Source organism: Octopus bimaculoides, chromosome 7 (assembly GCF_046866305.1).
Source record: "Octopus bimaculoides isolate indiv1 chromosome 7, ASM4686630v1, whole genome shotgun sequence".
Taxonomy (NCBI): Eukaryota; Metazoa; Mollusca; class Cephalopoda; order Octopoda; family Octopodidae; genus Octopus; species Octopus bimaculoides.
In genome coordinates this window covers 29728856-29751641 of record NC_142934.1, presented here as the reverse complement: position 1 = coordinate 29751641, position 22786 = coordinate 29728856, and the positions used below count along the sequence as shown (strand labels likewise).

General features: G+C 36.0%; 1 protein-coding gene across 7 annotated transcripts in view; it reads right to left on the bottom strand.

Moving 5' to 3' along the window:
• The window catches only part of LOC106873838 (uncharacterized), a 48875-nt gene that overhangs the window by 21630 nt on the left and 4459 nt on the right, over positions 1 to 22786 (bottom strand). For all 7 annotated transcript variants that reach the window (XR_016242578.1, XR_008264611.2, XR_008264610.2 and 4 more), the window contains exons 2-6: positions 21618 to 21789; positions 20389 to 20496; positions 17127 to 17289; positions 10155 to 10292; positions 7991 to 8131 (exon numbers count right to left, since the gene is read on the bottom strand). Coding sequence is in view for 1 of the 7 variants with exons in the window: in XM_014921349.3 (XP_014776835.1) it covers positions 7991 to 8131; positions 10155 to 10292; positions 17127 to 17289; positions 20389 to 20496; positions 21618 to 21775 (708 nt within the window). In the remaining 6 variants the exon portion in view is untranslated. The remainder of the gene's footprint in view (positions 1 to 7990; positions 8132 to 10154; positions 10293 to 17126; positions 17290 to 20388; positions 20497 to 21617; positions 21790 to 22786) is intronic.

The window sequence follows — 22786 nt, the reverse complement described above, 5'->3', positions numbered from 1 at the left end:
AAAAGTTTTCTATTTTCTCCCTTTTTTACTTTCTTCTGAATTACAATGCTTCAAGCAAACTACAATGCTCATATATATACAGACTACTTACTGCATTGGATCTTTTGAATGTGATAAGGATAAAGATGAATGTAGTTATATCACTACTCCTCTTTCTTGACCCCCATTATTTTCTTCTGCTGCTCTAAATTATAGTTGGCTTTAGGTATTTTTTCCCTAAATTCATTTTGCTACAATAATAGGAAAAAGAAGCAATATAATTATTTTAGTCTCTAGTACTGATGAAAAATTTGCTAAGAAATTATAATGGAGTATCCTGTATGTTGGAAATCTATATGGCCATATGCTTCCGAGGAGAGCAGTTTATTTCAAATTGATGTAATGTTTGCACTGATCAATTAAATGGAGCCGCTTGAAACGGCCGTAATGCACTGATATTTGGACATTCTTGTTACTTATTTGCTTTTTATCTATCTATCTCTCTCTCTCTCTCTCTCTCTCTCTCTCTATATATATATATATATATATATATATATGATAAACAGTTTTTCCGTTTCAAAAGTTAGTAAAATATGTAAAAAAAAAAAAAGAAAAATAGCTTACTTTATATAAGTAATACACAAATTTAATAGTCAATTTTGTGTAGTTTGTCAAAATATGTAATAAAGCATCTACTTTTTTTTGTAAGTGACTACAATTCAAGAATTTTTAATGATTAACAAATAGTATTTAAATTAGAGCAATTCCAAAACTGATAATGAATATAACAAAGGAGGTTCATGAAAATAGCATTTACTGGACTAACATTTGAGGAGCAGAAGACCTACCTTAGCAAGACAATTCAATCTGCAACTGTTTCACAATACTTTTTAGCAAAAAACATTCACCAACATTATGTAATTAAAATGATAATTAGATTGGTGTTTTCTTATAAGCATTTTCACAAGCCAAGAACTTAGTTGCAAGAAGGTTTTTCTGGTAAGAAGAGAAAATAGATTTGAAGGATTGTATATGGATACATTTTTCAGATAAGAATTTAAGAGTAGAGGATGACTGGAAAGATTTGTAGTCACTAATTTTAAAGGAAACATTAAATTTCATCCAATTAAATTTTATAAATTGATTGATTTCATAGACTTCTTTGGAGACAGAGGTTCTATTTCATACTTGTACTTGTTGATCAGCTGAGAAGACAAGATGAAAGTAAATAATTTTTCTTCTACATTCCTGAATATAGTAAAACGTGAGTGAAAAATGAAATCTACCTCAGATTCTAAGAACTCATTTAAATCCAAGTTTTTAAATTTTAATAAATAAATAGAATACAAAAGTGAATTAATGAAATGAAATAAAAGTGTCTTTCTCCAGCTATTCTAATTCTTGCTCGTTTTATCTCTAAAGCTTAATGATCAAATGATTTGTTCTTTTCAAGTCTTAATCGATTCATTTCTACTTTACCATCAATCACCAGCTCATGGTACATTATTATAACTCCACTTATACAATCCATGCAACTGGACATCAAAGACATCAACACAAGTATGCAAGAGCAACAACAATGTTGATTTGCACATGTAATGCAAATGGATGATGCATGCACATTAAGAAAATGTTAAATTGGTGATGAAAGGTCCATGTATTTAAGGTAAACCACAGAAAATTAAAGAAGAGAAATTTGAACAAATCTGAGAACACTGGGTCTTACAAATAAGTTTACACAGGATCAAGATTTGATGTTGCAAATCTGTTAAGAACACAATAAAAAGGAGCCAACCCATGATAAACATCGTCAATATTTTATGTAGTTATGATTTTTAGACCTAAGTAAATTTTTCAGTTCGTTTGCAGTATGCTATCACTGAGATTTATATGACAAGTAAATCAAGTAATGGCAATGTTACACATTAATATGAGACACTACATTGCCTCTTAGATGCAATGCTTACTGTATTGAACTTGTCTGATTATTTTCATACATATTGTGGTAAAATATCTAGTAAACTTCTGTGTACATGGCAGTATCATTTAAAAAACTTTCATGTTCATATAGTGACTTGAAGATATTTCCTTTTGCCTTCTCTATGTCCATTTAAATAAACTTAGCACTTACTGCAAGCTTATAAATATTTGTCAATTATATATTGACTGCAACCAACAGTAGTGAATTATAACATCTATCCATGGCTAGATTGGCAAGTTAAATGAAAATCTAGTTTTTTTTTTACCAGTACACTGTACTCTCTTTGACGAGATAATCATTATTAACTTTTTAATCATTTGACTGATTCCATGTTGATGCAATCAATTATAACTCTCAATCAGAAAGTAAAGTTCATTATAATTTTTGATATTACCAGTTCAAATTCCTTTCACATTTCTACAGTTCCTGGCAAGATTTTTGTAAAGAACTTCATCTGAATTTTGAATTCAGGTTCAAGAGATTTAGAAATTAGAATTAATAACAAGAAAAGAGATAAAGTTTCATATATGGCTAAAACAATAAACTTTACACTTTGATTCCTACACTTAATAATGAAGATAATCAACTGAATAACAATTACTAATTATGAGTGGCTAAGAAATTTGCTTCATAACCACTTGATTTGGGGTTTTAGTCCTGCTGCAAGACCTCTTGGGCAAACCACTTCTACTATAATCCTAGGCCAATCAAAGCCTTGAGACAGAAACTGAAAAAGGCTTGTCGTTTATGAATGTATGTACATATAAATACATGCATGTGTAAATATATGTGCAATGAAGAACTAGAGATGTGTTTGTGTGTGTGTCCTTGTCTTGACATCATGTGAAACTTATAAACAAGCATCACTTTCTTTCCAATTTTCCATGCAAACATGTCCAGCAATGGAGAAATATTAATTTGCTTAAAAATAGGTGAGGGTTGGTGAGAGGAAGAGCATCAGGCCATAGTAAATCTGCCTCAACAAATTCTGTGTGAGTCATGCAAACATGGAAAAGTGGACGTTAAAATCACAATGATGATGAATTTCTTCTACTAAACTACACAAATTTCTGTTAAAGAAGGGCATACTGCAAATGGAATCAATCTTTTTATATATTCCTTCATTTGAAGCTGCAACTTCACTTGCCTGAGTTTTCCTGTTTCTTGTTTGTTCTTCAGGGAGACCACTAAGATATTTAGGATTCTAATGGTCAGAATTTTGTTCATTTGCCTGCCTCTCTGTTATTGGTCAGTGTCAGTAAGGTGTGATAACTTAACAAAAATTAAGGTTATTCTTAAATGCAGTAGGTAGTTTTTAACAGATACAAGATTTTATCTTGTTTATATTTGAAAGGGTTTATAGTGCAAAAATCAGACAAAGTTGTTGACTTAGTAAGGTAGGAGGTGTTTCATTTCTGAACGTTATGTCGATAAGGTGTGTTTGCTTTTAATGATATTTTCAGCAAACTTCATTTATTTCCTATCATTACAGATATTTAAGCTTGGTAAGGCATTGGCTATTAAATGACATGATGTAGGACTGCTATAGTTGAATTCTGGTTTGGATTATCTCTTACAATTGCTGCTATTACTTTAAGCTTAGAAGTGTTTTCTCTTACAGCTATAATTCACTTTTACAATGTTTCTGTTGAACAGCTTGCAGTATTTGTGGTTGGAGGAGATATGCTTTTTTTTTTATGAACAAACATTTAGATGCTTTTCCCCATATTAGATGTTACATTCATGTTTTTGTGGGTTTTATTCTTGTATTACAGTTCTTCCTTAACACTTTAGTAGTGAAGCCTACTGATGTTTCTGCATGAAAGATGGAACCCTTTTTGTAAGGTACATGGAAAATAAGAGTGTTACTATTGAAAATTAACGTTTCTATTTGAAATATTAAATACATGTTGTATGCTTGCAGTCACTACAAAAGCATGTCCTGGTTTCTTGACATGTCTTGATAATGTTGCACTATCTTAGTAAATGAAAGGGGCTCATAACTATGTCTGGGTTGTTTTATTGTTTGATAGATTGGAGAAAATGAGTCAAGGTTATTAACAGGAAGAGGTAACCAGCAGTAGAAAATCTACTTCAATGAATTCCATCTGACTCATGCAAACAGGGAAAAGAGGATGGTGATGAAACAATGATGTATTAAGTACATTTTTCTTTCATCTGTACAAGACATACAATCTTTACTTTTCCTATTAGTCAGTATTACTGTTGCTGGGATGGTATTTGTTGATATGGTTGTTGATTTTCTTTATGCTAATCTCTTAACAAAGGAATAAAAGAGAGAGTACAAGTTAAGAAGGCTGAAATAAGAAAACATTAGGTTTTGTACACAAGTAACACACAATGGCTTGTAATGAGGTTTGTCCTAATGATCACTAATTCAACACTAAATTCTCATATTCAACAGGGCTCATTAAGGTGAAATGATAAATATTCTAAGAAAGAGTAATGCCTCATTTTTGATTCATTGCTTGTCATGGTGGAATATGTCAAACGTCCGGAATAATATTGAGACACGACATGACTAAAGCATCTTCAAAAACAAATTCTTACTTCTTGTTTTTAACTGAATAAAAAAAAAAACCTAAGACATCCCATATGTTAAAAAAAAGGATAATTTCAAATGACAAAAGAAGTCAAAAACTTTTTTAATGTCATGAGTCGTTCTATTATTAAAATGAATGCAATTAATTATAATTTCATTAATTAAAATGAATGCAATTTTAATTGAAATATTAATTTTAATAATAGAGTAATAAGATGTTTAATTAAATATTTCAATAGTCATAATGAGATGTTGTAACTAACACCTATAAACTACTTCCTCCTCTTTTCTTTTTGTCTTGTGTGCATGTGCTAAGCACATGCACACACACACACTAATAGTTTATGAATATGAATCCAACAGTAAAGACTGGCCTTTAGACATTTTAAATAATTTATAAATAAATAATCAGGAATGAATGGAGGAGTTAAACTCTTTTTTGAGATTATGTTTCTTTTTACCACAAGAAATGAGTTAACACTAAACAGTGCTTTAACTGAATGTCAATACAAAAATGTTTGATTTATGGTAGTTAATTCAGATAGGAAGGGATATGTTTTGCATTCTAAATAAAATACATGTGAAGCAGATATGACTTGGGTAGGATAAGAGAAAGGGACAGAAAATTAAAAACTGGGGAACATATAGATAGGGGTGGCTATCATACAGGTAAAGGGATAAAAAGCAAGAAAAATAGATTAAAGAAGGAAAATGGAAAGCAAAAAAATTAAGACAAAAACAAAGCGAATTAGGATTATAAGCAAAAAAGCAAAAATTAACCAAGAAAGCAAAATAAGTAAATGTAAAATAAATACTGACCCAAAAAATTTTTTTGAATTTGAAAAAAACATTCAAATTAATAAAATATAAATAAATATTTAAGGAAAACAGATTCTTGATAAACCCATGTTTATCCTTGTCTTTACCTATAACTTATGAACATAATATGTTTGCATATGTATGCCCATGGTTAAATATAGGTAATATACTGGTAGTGTAATGGATACTTCTATCCCTTAGATGTTTATTTTAGCCTCTAACTCAACTAACCTTTAAATAAATGACAAATAGTTAGCTATCGTAAAAATATTGTATAACTATAGCAATTGCACATACTAGGCTTGGTGACAGGCAAGCCTAGTACATGCACTCATCCTGCACCTCTTATGTTAACTTTCTCTGTATATTTCTTGTACTTTCTGCTCCTTTTCCTATACAATGTGAAGTGTGACTAGAGAAATCAATCAACCACAATTTATATAAGTATTATTATATACAGTTTAGATATAAAGCTTTAGGCCAAGACAGCAAAGAACCCTGTCTAAGAAAAAATGAAATCCCTGTAATATAATGGAAAATAATATGAATTATTTGTTCTTTCTTCATATCATATATTTTTTGATTACAAAAGTATACATGATACGAAGGAAAAAAATAATTCACATATTTTTTTTTCATGAACAATTTGCAATGTAAACTGCTCATGTCTTCAGTTTGGAAATCAAACAGAATCAGCCATTGAAAAACAGGTATTTTGAAATTACTGCTATTTATTATCTGATGCCATTTGATTGTATAAAATTGGATACTTATAACACAGTAAGTTCCTCTAAATGAACATAATACTGATGATAATACATCAAATAAAAATGTATGTTCCAGACTGTTTTATTTGCTGTTTCCACTATTAATCTATTTGATACCAAACTGCATGAGAACTACCCAAGTTCTGTGATACAAATTTCATATCTAATTAAATTAAATCAAAACTTTTCATTAAAATTCCATGTTAATTTATGTTCCAAATGCCAGTTAAATAATGACAGTTACTGTATATATAAATATAAATATCTAAGTAAAATCACTGTAATCAATACATACAGGCTTGTCCTTTACACGTTCCGGTACCTCATAAAAGGCACTTGTACTGGTGCCACATAAAATGCACTTGTGTTAGTGCTGCGCAAATGCACCAGCACTCTCTGTAAAGTGGTTGGTATTAGGAAGGGCATCCGGCTGTAGAAACCATGTCATAACAGACAACTGAGGTCTGGACAGCTCCCTGGCCAGCCAGCTCCTGTCAAATCATCCAACCCAAGCCAGCATGGAAAACGAACGCTAAATGTTTCAGGTGAGGCTATAGCGCTGTGGACGATAGAGCATCACATGTTTACCTACAACAGTTATGTGAAGAATAACGAGTCTGACACAGCAGTTCAGCATGAGTTTTGGCACCACTTCAACATTCACCGAAATCAGGCTGTTCCTACCCGTAATACAATATTATGTTGGGTAAATGTACTTCATACACAAGGTACTCTAATGAACAGGCAACCAGTGGGAGCACTACGAATGGTACGGACCCTGGAAAATGTGGAACATGTCAGACAAGGTTTGAGAAATGCATTAATGAAAATGGACACCACATGATGGATGTTGTTTTTCATACTTGATTTTGACAAATTCTAATTCAATACAAACACAATAAAATTTGCTTGCAGCTAAAATTAATGATTTTGTGAATTTTTCAAAAACATCTGTCCTCTCAGCCCCACCCTGTATAAATGGGATACCAAATGTATGATGGAACACATTGAATTTGTTTTTTTCTACAAAATACACTTGTAAAGTAGGAGTATATCTTATATGCCACCAAATACGGTATCTTAATAAATTCTTCATTATTTTCAAAATCAATTGAAACAAAAGGCAATGTATGGTGACAAAAGAGTTAAAGTGATCTAAATTAAAAACTTCCATAAAAAATTTCATGTTAATTTATTCCAAACATTAGCTTAATACAGGCAAAGTTATTCTTCTGAATTCTTCATTATTTTCAAAATTAATTGATACAAAGGTAGGGTATATTAACAGAAATATGGTTAAAGGTTCAGTTTTCCTCTCTGAACTACTGCATACTGCTCAATCTATATCCATTTGTTGCTCATCTCTCTTCCTCTTATCAGTCTGTCACATTTCCTGCACTAGGTAAACATTTCACCCATTCCTAAACTATACACTTTGCCTAATCCTTCTTTCTCAAAATTATATCTATCTGTGGATTTCCAATGAAGCTTATAAACATCAACATAATTTAAACTGACCACTGATCACATCAATCTTAATTCATTACTCGCTACCTAAAGCTAAGCTGAGCTGAAATAGAGCTACATGCAATGATCCTCTCATGACTTAAAAATAGTAAAATTGAAATAATAAAAAAAATAATAAAAATAATTCAACCAAAATGACAGAAAACATAAGTCAGATGTTTCAAATAAAATTTTTTCTACAATTCTAAAAAGATTTCAAAATCCTTAATAAAAACAAACAAACGAAACATCTCCCTGCCAATTTCTTTGCAAACACCATCAGTCCTGTTGGATCATAAACTTGTAGATTTTTTTTTTTTTTGTAGGGAAGGAAAAAAAAATCTACAATGTGCCATTAAGTTAAAGAATACTTACAGGATAAATATGGCTCTTTAGTTTCGGAGAAATTGATTCATGGTTCAAAATGATTCGGAATGGCATGTAAATTTCTTCACCAACTTCTTGAAGTATCTTCTTGTGCTTGGGTAAAAATGGTTCAAAGAAACGGACGTCCAACTAAAAAATATATAACATTTATATATGCATGGACTCATATTATATATATGTATAGTTATTTCGTATAAATTTGGTGAACACAATGCTTTTCTCTCCTTGCCATTAAAAGTAACCCCAAAACTATTTATCAGTCCTTCTTTTCTAGATGGACCAAGGAGTCCTTCCCTTTTTTTAAAATCTTTTAACTGGTTCCAGTCAGTGAATGAGGTATACAAACACATATACACAAATTTAAACACACACACATATAATAATTAAAATGAGGAAAACAGAAATTCAAATTGATGTTACAATCATTTCAGTAAACAAACATTTTAATTATTATTGCTTGTTCATCTTGTTGGACATCATTATTTGACACATGGAAGGTGGACATTAAATGATGACAAACACTTCATAGATGTACTAACTCTGTGCAAACAGACATGATGTATACAAGCCTTCATGAGTGAACTTCTAAGCATTTGAAATGTCAAAAGAATATATGTTAACTGACCAAGAAACATATTTTATACATATTGGATTGTACCTTGGATTTACAAAGTGGTCTCCTTTATAATCTATTGGAGTTTAACTGATGTTTATTCAGTTAACTGAATACTATACTAATCAGGTTTTTATATGAAGTGCTTGATTATAACTATCCCCTCAAATTTATATATATATATGTATATATATATATATATATATATATATATCTGTAGTAACGCCTGCGCATGCGTAGTCTTACGCATGCGTAGAATTAAACAAGCAAGCGTTTTCCCACTCAATTCATTCTCTTTCTCCCTGCCCAGCGATTGAGCATGGACGTGTGTTTAAAGCTGTCTCTACATCTTTCGGTCTTATACGCGACAGCTCTAAAGATGTATAACTAAAGATATGTATGTTTTATCACCTAAATAAATGTTGTTTAAGTTGTTTAGTCTGGAGTTCAGCGTTCCGTCAATTTCTTTAATTTTACAGTAGAAAGTCAGGTATACAATCTAAAGATGTATAACCCACTTTCTACTAAATATATATATACGTTATTTAAAAGCAGCAGAAATATAACAAACGACTGTTACTCGGAGTTTCACATTCCTGTTAATCGGACAGTTTTGTTACTCCGGTGTATATGTATATATATATATATATATATACACATATACACACACACACAATCATCATCATGGAAGTCTATCTTCCATACTGGCACTGGTTGGATGGTTTGATATGATCAAACAAACCAGAGCATTGAGTCAAGCTCCAATGTCTGCTTTGGCATGGTTTCTACAGCTGGATGCCTTCCTTATGCCAATCATTTTACAGTGTACTGAGTGCTTTTCTTGTGACACCAGTTCAGTGAGATTGCCAAGTAACTCGCAAAACAAAGAGACAAATCCCTTGATTGAGAGGTGTTGTAATAGAGAGGGAGGTGGCTTTATGCCAGTGTTGAGAGAAACAGACACAGGAGGCTTGCTATAGACACCTGTGTTGGGAAGAAAGCTTTCCAATCATATGGCCTTGGGTTCAATTCCACAGTGCAGCATCTTGGGCAGATGTCTTCTACTTTAACTTAACCAAAAACTTTATGAGAAGACTTGGTAGACTGAAAGAAGCCCATTGTATATATGTGTTGTATGTGTGCATGTACTCTTAACTTGACCTCATGTGATAGTTGTAAATGAATCTCACTGCAATGAGTTTGAGTTTGCGTGAAAAACATGTCTGGCCATGGGAAACATTACCTTGCTTAGAAACGGATGAGGGTTGGTGATAGGAAGGGCATTCAGCCATAGAAAACTTGCTTCAATAAATTCCACTTAACCCATGCAAGCATGGAAAAGTGGACAATAAATGATGATGATGATAAACTAAGTGATAGATAGTAAAGCTTCTTCTCCTGGTAAATATATTATGCTGGTATTCTTTATCATAAAGAGTACATGAAGAGCTGGACAAGTAATTGTTTAAAAATTATATATTAAAAACTAACAAATATATAGGTTAAACAATGATGATTACAAAAAAGGAAAAAGCATACCTTGAAAAAAGAAGCAAATCGGAATTTAACAGCTCCAGTTAAATATTCAAAGTATCTTTCAAAGCGTGATATCTTTTCACTTGTTCTTCTGTCAAAGCCTTCACCCCCAATATCATTATCTCCAGGAACATAGATTTTCTGAAAAATTATGAAGGTTATATCATGCCAAGTCAGTCTGTTAAATTAACAAGGCAATATATCAAAGTTTTTCATTTTTACTCATATATTCATATCATAAAATTTGAAACAAATATGTATGTGTAAAACAGAAGTTTTCCTTCATATATAATATTTTATCTTTTACTTATTTCAATCATTAGTTTGTGGCCATGCTGGGGTACTGCCTTGAAGAATTTTTGTCAAATGAATCAACCCCAGCACTTATTTTTTTTTAAAGCTTGGTACTTATTCTATTGGTCTCATTTGCCAAACTGATAAGTTATGGGGACGTAAACAAACCAACACCTATTATCAAGTGGTGGCATGGGACAAATAAACACAAACATGACAGGCTTCTTTCAGTTTCTGTCTACCAAATCCACTTACAAGGCTTTGGTTAGCCCAAGGCTATAGCAGAAGACACTTGCCCAAGGTGTTGCGCAATGGGACTGAACCTGGAACTATGTGGCTGGGAAGAAAGCTTCTTACCACACAACTACATGTGCGCCTATAATAATAAAATTTGTTTGAACATTATTAAAAACTGAAGATGGTTTACTAGTAATATAGAGAAGTCAGTTGAAAAAAATTACTTTTGGAGATATATGCTGAAATATCTTTTTTCATACATTTCAGCAATTATTACGAAACATTCATATCTTTTTGAGTGTTACTACAATACTATTTGCTTCTTGCTAACTCTGCAGCATTAACTCATTTGTTACCATATTTCTAACAAAATTCAGTCTTTATTTCAATTAATTTTGAAAATAACGAAGAATTTAGTAAAATAATTTTGTCATTTTTAAGCTATTGTTTGGAACATAAATTAACATGATACTTTGATGGAAGTTTTTAATTTAAATCATTTTATATAACACTATAGGTGGTCTCAAGCAGGTTGGTATCAAACGGTTAAAGACACTCCCTTTCTCCAAGCTTAGATTCGAAACCAAATCTAAGGACCAAACAGGCATGAAAGAAATTTTCTTTGTCCTGTCAAAAAACTAATAGATCATCTCCTTTTGACCTCTGACCTCAGCCATGTCAGGCGAAGTTCAAATGGACAGGAGCTGACCTATTTAGACACAATCTCTGCTGCAGTATGTCTGTCCTTCTAGCTGCCATGATGGGTTATAAATACCATGGTCAGCAAAGGAACAGACAGAAAGGATCTGGTATGCAGATAGAGTGCACGAGATAGCCAACCAGTACTTTCTCAGATGAATGACGAACACATAGATATAAAACATATTCAGTTCTACCACATCATATTCACAGATGTATCCTGTTTTTTATTCTTCTCCAGCTCAAAGCAATTGGCAACAAATAAATGCAGTGAAAAATTGTGCATATCACCAGCAAATGCAAGCCTCGTAAATAAATTATTTAAACTATAAATCGATGTCATTCCATTATTTACTTCGAAGGCATCCACATGCCTATCACATCTGTTTACCTCAACACATTCTGATACACCTTTTCCACTACATTTGGTGACCCTGTCAAAGAATTGCAGCCTTCCTTTGAACCAGCTTCACCAACTTAATTGCATTTGGAAAATGAAGACATTCTTTGTACTGTGGTTAAACTTTCCATTTCGTCACCACATTTGTTGACCCCGTCAACGAATCAGTTTTCACATCACCCAGCAATGAATTAGAACTGGAAAATTGCTGTGATTGATCGGCACATAATTGCCCCCCCCCCCCCCGAACAGAACCCAGCGACGAACACATCCATGGTTGACATAGCATTCCAGGCAGCAATTCCTTTCACCAATCTTTTCCTTTCATCGTCCAGTGCTTTGGAATCTTCCGACTTGCGTGCATTGGTGACTCAGTGGGCATCACAGATACAGGCCCTGACAGAGCAGATAAAAGCCCTATTGCTTGGTCGAAATAATAGCTAATCACATCAATTTGGTAGACAGTCCTGAAGCTCAAGTGCCACCTGCATGAAACGTGTTGGTACCACCGAAAGTTCGGAACACGGGTGCAGAAATGCACAATCCCATGCTCGATTTCAGCATCCAGTTCGGGAAACAAGACACCCAGGACTTAAATGCAACAGAAGTTCTTAGCTCCCACCCACAAAGTTGCCTGTTTTTTGTTTGCGATCATGTAACAGGCATGCGTTTCTTTGTTGACACAGGTGCAGAAGTCAGGCAAAAGAAAAGAAATACCAGTCCGTCTTCAGGCAGTTAACCACTCACCAATTCCAACCTACGGTGAACAGTCCCTAACGTTGAATTTAGGACTATGACGCAACTTCCAGTGGGTATTTGTCATAGCTAAACTGCTGACCCCTATCTTAGGAGCTGATTTCCTGCATCATTTTGGATTCCTGGTAGACATTAAACATAGAAGACTTGTCGACAGCATCACACAACTCACTGTGTGTGGTGTAGCCACTTGTATGGCCACAGTCAGCCCAACTATTTTGCTAACAACAACTTGTCACAGCGCTATCCTGAAAGAATATCCAGACGTCACTCAACCAGTATTCCATAGTCAGCCGATCAAACATGAAGTCACTCACTACATCAAGACCAGCTGTTGCTGCACAACCCTGAAGGTTACCACCAGATCGTCTTAAGGCCGTCAAGTGACAATTCCAGCACATGCTCGGCCTTGGAATCATCCGCCCATCCAGCAGCAACTGGTCTTCACCAATACACTGCGTACCAAAAACATCATCAACCAACTGGAGAGTTTGTGGTGATTATCGATCACTAAATAACTGCACTGTAAGTAATGCATATCCTGTCCCCCATCTTCAAGACTTTTCTAGCTCGCATCTTTTCAATGATTGACCTTGAGCGAGCATACAACCAAATCCCTGTGGAACCTGCAGATATTCCGAAGACAGCAGTCACGACACCCTTCAGAATGTTTAAATTCCTGCATATACCTTTCAGTTTACGTACCGTGGCACAAACATTCTAACGGTTTATCGATACAGTTACCAGAAGTTTGCCTTTCGTCTATGCCTCCATAAACAACATACTCGTGGCCAGTAGCTCAGATGAAGGGTATGATCAACACTTGCACCTGCTATTCGAACACCTGCATGAATACGGTGTTGTTACCAACCCTAACAAGTGTTTGTTCGGAGTTGCGTCCCTTCATTTTCTTGGGCACATTGTTGATAAGGATGGCATTCGCCCACTTCCTGAGAAAGCCAAGGCCATCGTGGATTGTCCACCACCCACATCTCTCCACAAATTGCGGGAATTTCTCGGTTTAGTGAATTTTTATAGGTTTCTACCCCACTATGCAGAGTCAGCGCAACAGCTCATGGATTTAGTATGTCAGTGAACATGCAAAAACACAAACATTGCCCTGAGTGAAGAATAACTTTCCTCTTTTGCTGCCTTGGAAAAAGCATTATCTAACGCTACCATGCTGGTGTATCCCAAACCAGACGCCCCACTGTATGTACTGGTTGATGCATCTGATTCCAGAGTTGGAGGTGTGCTACAGTAGCTTGTTGATGGCATAAAGCAACTGTTGTCTTTCTTTTCCAACAGGTTAAAACCTGCTGAAACGAAATACAGCACTTTCAGTCGAGAATTATTAGCGGCATACCTGGCTGTTAAGCATTTCTGACACATGCTAGAAGGTACCAATTTTGCCATATACACCCACCACAAACCACTGGTGTATGCATTTAATAGCAAGCCTGATTGTCACTCGCTGAGAGAAGTCTGCCATCTTGACTTCATATCGAGTACACGACAGATATATTCCACATCAAAGGGCCGACCAACTCAGCGTCCAATGCACTATCACGCACGCAGATCAATGCAATGCACACCACTGCCACAATTGATCTTCCATGTATAGCAGCTGACCAGGAGAATGATGAAGAACTTCTAAAGCTCCGAAATTCGTCTCTCAAATTTCAGGAAGTTCTGGTACCACCATCCACAGCCCATATATGGTGTGATATCTCCACTGGTCACCAACGCTCTCATGTACTGCAGAAGCATCACCGTCAAGTTTTTTCTGCCCTGCATCCTTTGTCACATCCTGGTATTTGTTCCATTTAAAAGCTGATATCGACCTGTTTTGTGTGGACCAGTATCAACAAGGATAGAGAATGGACCAAGTGCCAAAAACTGAAAATCTACTGGCACATAAAATCACCGATTGGCTCCTTTTCAAAACCCCACGCATGACTTCAGCATGTACACATCGACATTGTGGGACCCCTGCCACCTTCACAGGACTGTATACACCTTCTCACCGGTGTCGATCGTTTTTCGCGGTAGCCTGAAGCTTGGCCCTTATGAGATACTTCAGCAGAAACGGTCGCCAAAATGCTGATATCCCCTTGGGTTTCACATTTTGGCACACACACAACTATCGCCACCGACAGAGGACATCAGTTCGATTCTCACCTTTTCACCAAGCTGACTCGTCTCCTTAAAAAAGCATTCGTCGAAGAGGACTTATTTCAGCACCCCCACTTCCTCAAATGGACTCAACAACTTCAGCTTCACCCATCGCAAACACTTCAGATTCTGCACAACCCCGGCACACCAAATCAGGAAGAACAGTTTGATGGCCCGCAAGGTTTGTTCAAGTCTTTCGAGTAAGTTCAAACTCTTCACCTACCCATTTTCTCAATTGAAATGTCCACATCAACACAAAAAAACAAATTGTTTATTTTTCTTATGGTTATGAACAATTTACACATACGGAACCCAAATGACACTGCATCACCTGCATACAAACCAAAAGGAAACAACGAACATTTTGTGTAAAAAAAACACATTTTTCTACATCAATGAAAACCATTTTTATAAACATTGACTAAACATTTCACAAACGAACTTTTTCCACAAACATTTTTCATTTTTCTGTCAATTCCTTGCATGTACATATGTTTTGCTCCTTGTGTGCTTACACTCACATTCTCATGTGTACTACCACTTGATCTTTTGTGCCACTGAAAGACACCTTACCTCTAGTGGTTTGTGTAATCAATAGTCGCACATCTCTTTCAACACGTCAACATGTTTCTGCCTAGGCATATACATATTGCCTAACATATTGCACACATCAACTCTGAACTTTTTTGCTTTATATTTTTATTGCTTTCACTCCCCATGTTTTTGACATGTGTTCATTTGTCTGTAAATTACACTGTATAAATTCTTTTCTGCATTATACACAAAATCACATTTTCAATATCATTCGATCTCTGTGGCTTTCTCACCAGAAGTGGGGGATAGTGTAAAAACTAACACTCCCTTTCTCCAAGCTTAGATTCGAAACCAAATCTAAGGATTCTCGCTCGTCTGAGCCACGACTGACCAAATAGGCACGAAAGAAATTTTCTTTGTCCTGTCAAAAAATGATAGATTGTGTCCCTTCGACCTCCGACCTCAGCCATGTCAGGCAAAGTTCAAATAGACAGGAGCTGACCTATTTAGACACAATCTATACTGCAGTATGTCTGTCTAGCTGTATGTCTAGCTGCCATGATGGGTTATAAATACCGTGGTCAGTAAAGGGACACACAGAAAGGATCTGGTACGCAGATAGAGTGCACGAGATAGCCAACCAGTACTTTCTCAGATGAATGATGAACACATAGACATAAAACATATTCAGTTCTACCACATCATATCCACAGATGTATCCTGTTTTTTATTCTTCTCCAGCTCAAAGCCGTTGGCAACAAATAAATGCAGTGAAAAATTGCGCATATCACCAGCAAATGCAAGCCCCATAAATAAAATATTTAAATCGATGTCATTCCATTATTTAATTTGAAGGCATCCACATGCCTATCACATCTGTTTACCTCAGCACATTCTGATACACCTTTTCCACTACACATATACAGATTAACTGGGGAACAGTGAAACTAACTATAGTCAACCTATTTGACTGGTAATGACTAGTCAGCTATATGTTCTAATATGATTAATATCCTTCTTGTCTTGATCATAGTTTTAATGTCCACTTTTCCATGTTTGCATCATACAGGATTCATTGAGGTAGATCTTCTATTGCTAGAATGCTCTCCGTTGCCAACCTCCATCTATTTCCAAGCAAGGTAATATTTTCCACTAGCTCAGACATGTTTTCTCAGGAAATTGCAAAGAAATAGTACCACTCAAATTATGGTGATGTTTGTTTACAGTCAGTGCTTGATGTCAGAACAAGACAGAAACGTTGACAATGGGTTTCTTTCCAGTTTTTGTCCAGCAAATTTACTTACAAGGCTTTAGTTGGCTCAAAGCTAAAGTAGAAGACATTTATCCAAGTGCTGTGTAGTGGGGTTGAACCTGAAATGACATGGTTGTGTAGCAACTCAAGGTACTAATCCAATACACTGAATTTTATATTTCCCAATCAACTACATTATTTTCCCAGAATGCACAGTCATCGCTGTGTGGTTAAGAAGGTGATTTCCTAACTACAAGCAAGTATCTTCTACTATAGCTCTGGACTGACCAAAGCTTTCTGGGTGTATTTCGTATATGGAAACTGAAAGATGCCCATTGCATGTGTGTGTGTATACATTTGTGTCTCCTTGTCTTGACATTACATGATAGTTGTAAGCATCACCATCATACAAGCAGTTTCATTCCTTTGAATTCTACTGTGAAAACATGCCAGCCAAGGGAAACTACTATCTCACTTGGAAAGAGGTGAGGGTTAGTGACAGGAAAAGCATCTGGTTGTCGAAATTTGCCTCATCAAATTCTATCTGACCCATATGCAAGCAAAGAAGAGTGGATGTTAAAATTGACAATGGTGATGAAAAATGCGCTCACATACATGTTCAACTCACTTTGGTTTCAGCAGCATCCTGAAAAATATTCTGCAGTCTTTGGTAATACAACTCATATTCTTCATTGGTTGCGATACTACCTTCATCCATTAGATCACCAAGGAAAAGAATGATATCTGGTGAGGAGTGGAGAAATGCCATACTAAATGAACGGCTTATGTACCTGGAAGGGAAAGAAAAAAAACATTTTTTTTATGTAACAGAAAAGGTTGCCATTTGCAGCAAAAAGGAATTTAGAATATAATGAAAGACATGTATGTCCACTTTGCTGGGTAGTTGGTATTAGGAAGGGCATCCAACTGTAAAAACTATGCCAAAACAGATACAGAAGTCTGGTGCAGGCTCCTGTAAAATCATCTAACCTATGCCAGCATGGAAGGCAGACATTGAATGATGAGGATAATGTGTGTAAAAGGTTGATAGCAACATTAAGACATTAGTCTCAATCTATCACCTTTCAACAAAAATATATCTTAGGAAACAGTAGAACAATTAATAACATAATAAAATAAGTTTTATTTTGGTGATGCTTGGCTTTACAAAACCTGTGTCATTCAGCCTGGTAGCTGCTGGTTAACTTGTAATCAGCATCTGGAGATTAAAAACTTCGTTGAGGCATCTGAGAGGAGCAAGTTGTTATTACATCGAAGGCATCATGCTAAAGAGGCTGAGAAAACGCGCGAAGCGCTTTAAGTACTGGTTTACTTCGCATGCGCACTTGAAGGGCTTCCAGGAAGGCAAGTCCCTTGCGCATGCGTAGATTGTACTTCCTTAATGGCGGCCATAAATTCGCGCCACTACATATGTAATATTTTTTCAACAGTAACAATAAAACACATTTTAAGAAAACAAGCTTCTAATAGTGCAGCCACTGCTAAGACAGTCATAGTCCAAGACATGATGGGCTAATTTCCCATAACCATTTAATGCAGGGGTCCCCACCACTACCAGACTACACAGAAAGAATTTTAAAATTTTATTTCTATTTCATTGATTATTGCAAACTGCAGGACTTTTATGCATTTCATATGTTATATGTATGCATTATATATGTAATAATTACATTATATATTATGCACTTTATTGTGTTTTGTTATGAATGTGATCCACTTGTCTGTGGAACAATTGTCTTGTATGAAATTATGCATTATTTTTCAGAGCAGGTCACTTTGGAACATTGAAGAATATGATTTTTTAAAACAAGTATTGATTCATCAGCATTGTTTAACATCCACTTTCCATGCTGGCTTGTACTGGACAGTTTGACATGGAGCTGGCCAGCTGGGAACTGTCCAGACTCCAACTGTCTGTTGTGGCATGGTTTCTACGGTTGGATGCCCTTTCTAATGCCAACTGCTTGACAGTGTGCTAAATGCTTTTTATGTGCCACCAGCACAGGTGTGTTTATGTAGCAGCGGTATGGGTGGTTTTTTGTAGCATTGGCACTCGAAAGAACAAGCTTGTATGTGTAGAAGGCAGCAATTTTACTTAGCTTGATGCATCTTATCAAGTACAACAAATCGCTACATTTCCCAGTCCCTTGTCATTTCCTCAGCATGGCCCAGCATCTGAAGATCCTTTCTCACCACTTTGTCCCATGTCTTCCTGGGTCTACCCCTTTCACAATTGGAGCTCAGCACTTTTTTATGCAGTTATCCTCATCCATATGCATTACATGACCAAACCAGTGCAGTCTTCTCTCTTGTACACATCTGATGCCTCTTATGCACAGTTTTCCTTAAATCATTTACACTCTGTTGTGTATGCACACTGACATTATCCATCCAGTGGAGTATGCTAGCTGCATTTCTTTCAAACCTTTGCAATTCCTCTGTAGTCAAAGCCCATGTTTCACTGCCATGTAAAATAGCTGTATGTACACATGCATCATACAATCTGCTTTTCACTCTCAAGGAGAGGCTCTTATTGACCAACAAAGGTAGAAGCACTCTAAACTTTGTTCAGTCTGTTCTTATTCTAGCAACTACACTTTCAGAACTTCCTTCCCCACTGCTAAGTCTCCTAGGTAACAGAAGCTATCTACTACTTCTAATGATCTCCACCAAGCATTTGAAGGGGTCTACTGTCTACACATTTTTAGTATTTATTGTACCTGCACATTTACCAGACACAAAGACTATATTCTCTGTTAACCTTCTTGTGATACCGCTACACCTCTTATGTGTCTAAAGCTTGCGCTAGGTACAACATATGTTGTTTCTACCAACACCCTTCTTACATATTGAGCAGGGCCATCTCCCAGAAGGGACTTGTGATTTGTCTGTTTTCCTACTTACTTTGGTTTTTGCTAAATTAACTCTCAGGCCCTTTGATTCCAGGCCTGGTTTCCACACCTGAAATTTCTTTCCTAGGTCAGATAGTGGTTCAATTACAAAAACAAGGTCATCAGTGTAGAGGAACTTCCAGAGACAGCCAGTCTTGAATTCCTCTGGTAAAGCCTGGAGGACTAAGATAAATAAGAGAGGCCTGAGCCTTGGTAAACTCCTACCTGTACATTGAATTCCTCGCTACACTAATTGCCAACCATCACCTTACTGGCAGCATCCCTGTACATGGTTTGTACTGCTCTCATTAACCACTCATCTATCTCTAGTTCCTGCATTAACCATCAGTGAAGGAAGCGGAGGACCTTGTCAAAGACTTTCTCCATGTCGACAAAAGCCAGGTACAGAGGTTTATTTTTGGCTAATTACTTCTCCTGTAGTTGCCTAAGCAGGAATATAACACCAGTCATGCTCTTACTTGACACAAATCCGAACTGCATCATATCTATGGTAATTCTCTTCCTAATTAATTGTGCTACGACTCTTTCTGTGTCTTACATCACCTGGTCTAGCAATTTGATGCCTCTGTAATTATTTCTGTCTAAGGCATCACCTTTGCCTTTGTAGCAGCTAACTACAATGCTGCTACACCAATCGTTGGGTATGACTCCTTTACAGATAACCTGACTAACTATACGAGTGACTAAGATATGTCCTACTCCACTACATATTTTAACCATCTAAGTTGTGATGCCCGATGGGCCAGGGGCTTTCCTTGTCTTCATATCCGCAATTGCTTTATCTACCAAGCTACTGTTGATTCAGATAGCTGGTCCCTCAGTTGGGTCTACATTTGGCAAACTCTCTATGTCCCATGTATTGTCCACATCTAGCAGCATTCCACACCTTTAGATAGTTGTTCAAACCACCACAATCATAAAATCATCTGATAGCACAAGTTGGATACATATACATACCTGTCTGCATCCCATCGTGAAAAATACCCTACTGGAAAGGCTGGCTCTCTTTGGTAACCTTGTATTTGTGGGTCTGAAACAAGCAGGAGCACCATGTCTCCATCATGTCTGGAAGAGAGGAAAAAAAGAATGGAAGTTGAGGAATGTCAACACAGATTAAATTTCTAGATTAAAATAAAACATGCAAGATTATCAGTAAACTCTTGTCATAAACACAAGACATCTTATCAATGCTGTAACAACTCTGTCAGCTTGATGCCAAAATGCCTGAGCTAATAAGAGTCAATTTTTTTTTTGATAACTTGGCTCAAAATGGATTTATGAGAAAAAATAGAAAACAAGTTAGCATAAGTCTCAAGAGCATACATGATTTGAGTAGAATACCTAAATAATAGTTTGGAAATAAAATTAAGTTGCTGGGAGCTTACAACTAGTCTATGGCATTAACCATACATACCTACAAACATATATATAAGATCATCATCAAATCATTGAATGTCCATGTTCAATACTGGTATGGGCTGGATGGTTTGACAAGCTCTGACAGGTCCAAAGACTGCATCATGCTCCATTGTCTGCTTTGGCATGGTTTCTATAGCTTCCTAATGCCAACCATTTTACAGCGCATTGGATGCTTTTTACATAGCATCTGTAGCAATGAAATCACCAAGGAACTTGCAAGACCTCTCAACTGAGGTAGGAATAGTATTGAAGGAGGTGATTTAGTGCCAGGTGATGAGATGTTAGAGTACTAATAGTACAGGCACTCCATTGGTTATGACAAGGGTTCCAGTTGATTCAATCAGTGGATCACCTGCTTGTGAAATTAATGTTTAAGTGGCTGAGCACTCCACAGACATGCATATCCTTAACATAATTCTCAGGCAGATTCAGTATGACACAGAGTGTGACACAAGGCAGGCCCTTTGAATTACAGGTACACTTCATTTTTGCCAGCCAAGTTAACTGGAGCAATGTAAAATAAGGTGTCTTGCTCAAGAACACAACGCACCATCAGGAATCAAACTTATGACTTTACAATTGTAAAGTGAATACCCTAACCACTAAGCTATGCATCTTCATGTATGAGTAGAAAGACAAAAAAAGGTCTTGCAGTAGAGGAGATACATGGCTACCTTAGTTGGGGAGGGAGGGAGAGAGAGAGGGGGAGAGAGGGTAAAACAGGATAACTATTGGAAGGGTAGAAATATGAAAGAAAACATCATTACCTTGTTTCCACAGGGATAGGTGCCCATTGGAGATAGTGGGCAAAATGTAAAACATATTCATTACCAATTATTAATAGTAAGCCAGATAGAAACAAAAAACTTTTGCTTGTAATTCTTTTAATGAGGCGAGAAGCAATGTTTGGCCCCTTAATACCCATTTGTTCTAGTCATGCTGCAAATATAAAATAAACAGATGAGTGGATATATTTTTAACGAGTTAGAAAATAAATTAACTCCAATATATTAATACTTACTGTATTCATTAACAGTTCAAATAATATAAAAACTAGCTGGACCCATGAAAACTTCACAAAAACATAAATGTAAGCATCTGTAAATTGTGTGCTGGTGCCATGAGAAATGTTTCTATATTGTGACACTTACAGAATATAGAAAGAAGTGTAAAACTGATAAATATATATACCCATCCAAAATATCTGTTACGCAAATATAAACAGAATTACTTTTTAGCCTTAAAATACATTGTACATATTCAAAGAACCTTCTTGGTTTAGTGGTACAGAATGTTCTTCTGGTATTCTTTTATTCTTTTACTTGTTTCAGTCATTTGACAGTGGCCATGCAAGAGCACCACCCTTTAGTCAAAGAAATCAACCCCTGGACTTATTCCCTGTAAGCCTGGTACTTATTCTATCAGTCTCTTCTGCAGAACAGCTAAGTTACAGGGATGCAAATACACCAACATCAGTTGTCAAGCAATGGTGGTGGGGGGGACAAACACACATAAATATATACATATACAGGAGTTGGACAAAATAATGGAAACACCTTAAAATTTCAAACAAATTTATTTTGATATGGGGTAGGAGCGCCTTTGGCAGTAATTATAACTTGAATTCTATGAGGTATGGACTCGTACAAAGTTTGAATTGTTTCCAAAGACCTGGGATGAGGTGGTGAAGCACGACCTTCGAACATTAGGCCTCACCGAGGCAATGACTAGTGACTGAGACCTTTGGAAATATGCTGTGCTTGAGAAGACCCGGCAAGCCAAGTGAGACCATAACCTGTGGGCCTGCTCGACATTCAAAGCATTGGCACCTGGTGGGACCACCCACGTTAAAAATAGGGAAGTGTAGACATTACATGTCTTTACAATTGGACATTGGACACTAAACTCTGCCTGCAAAGACCTGTTGAGGCAAGTG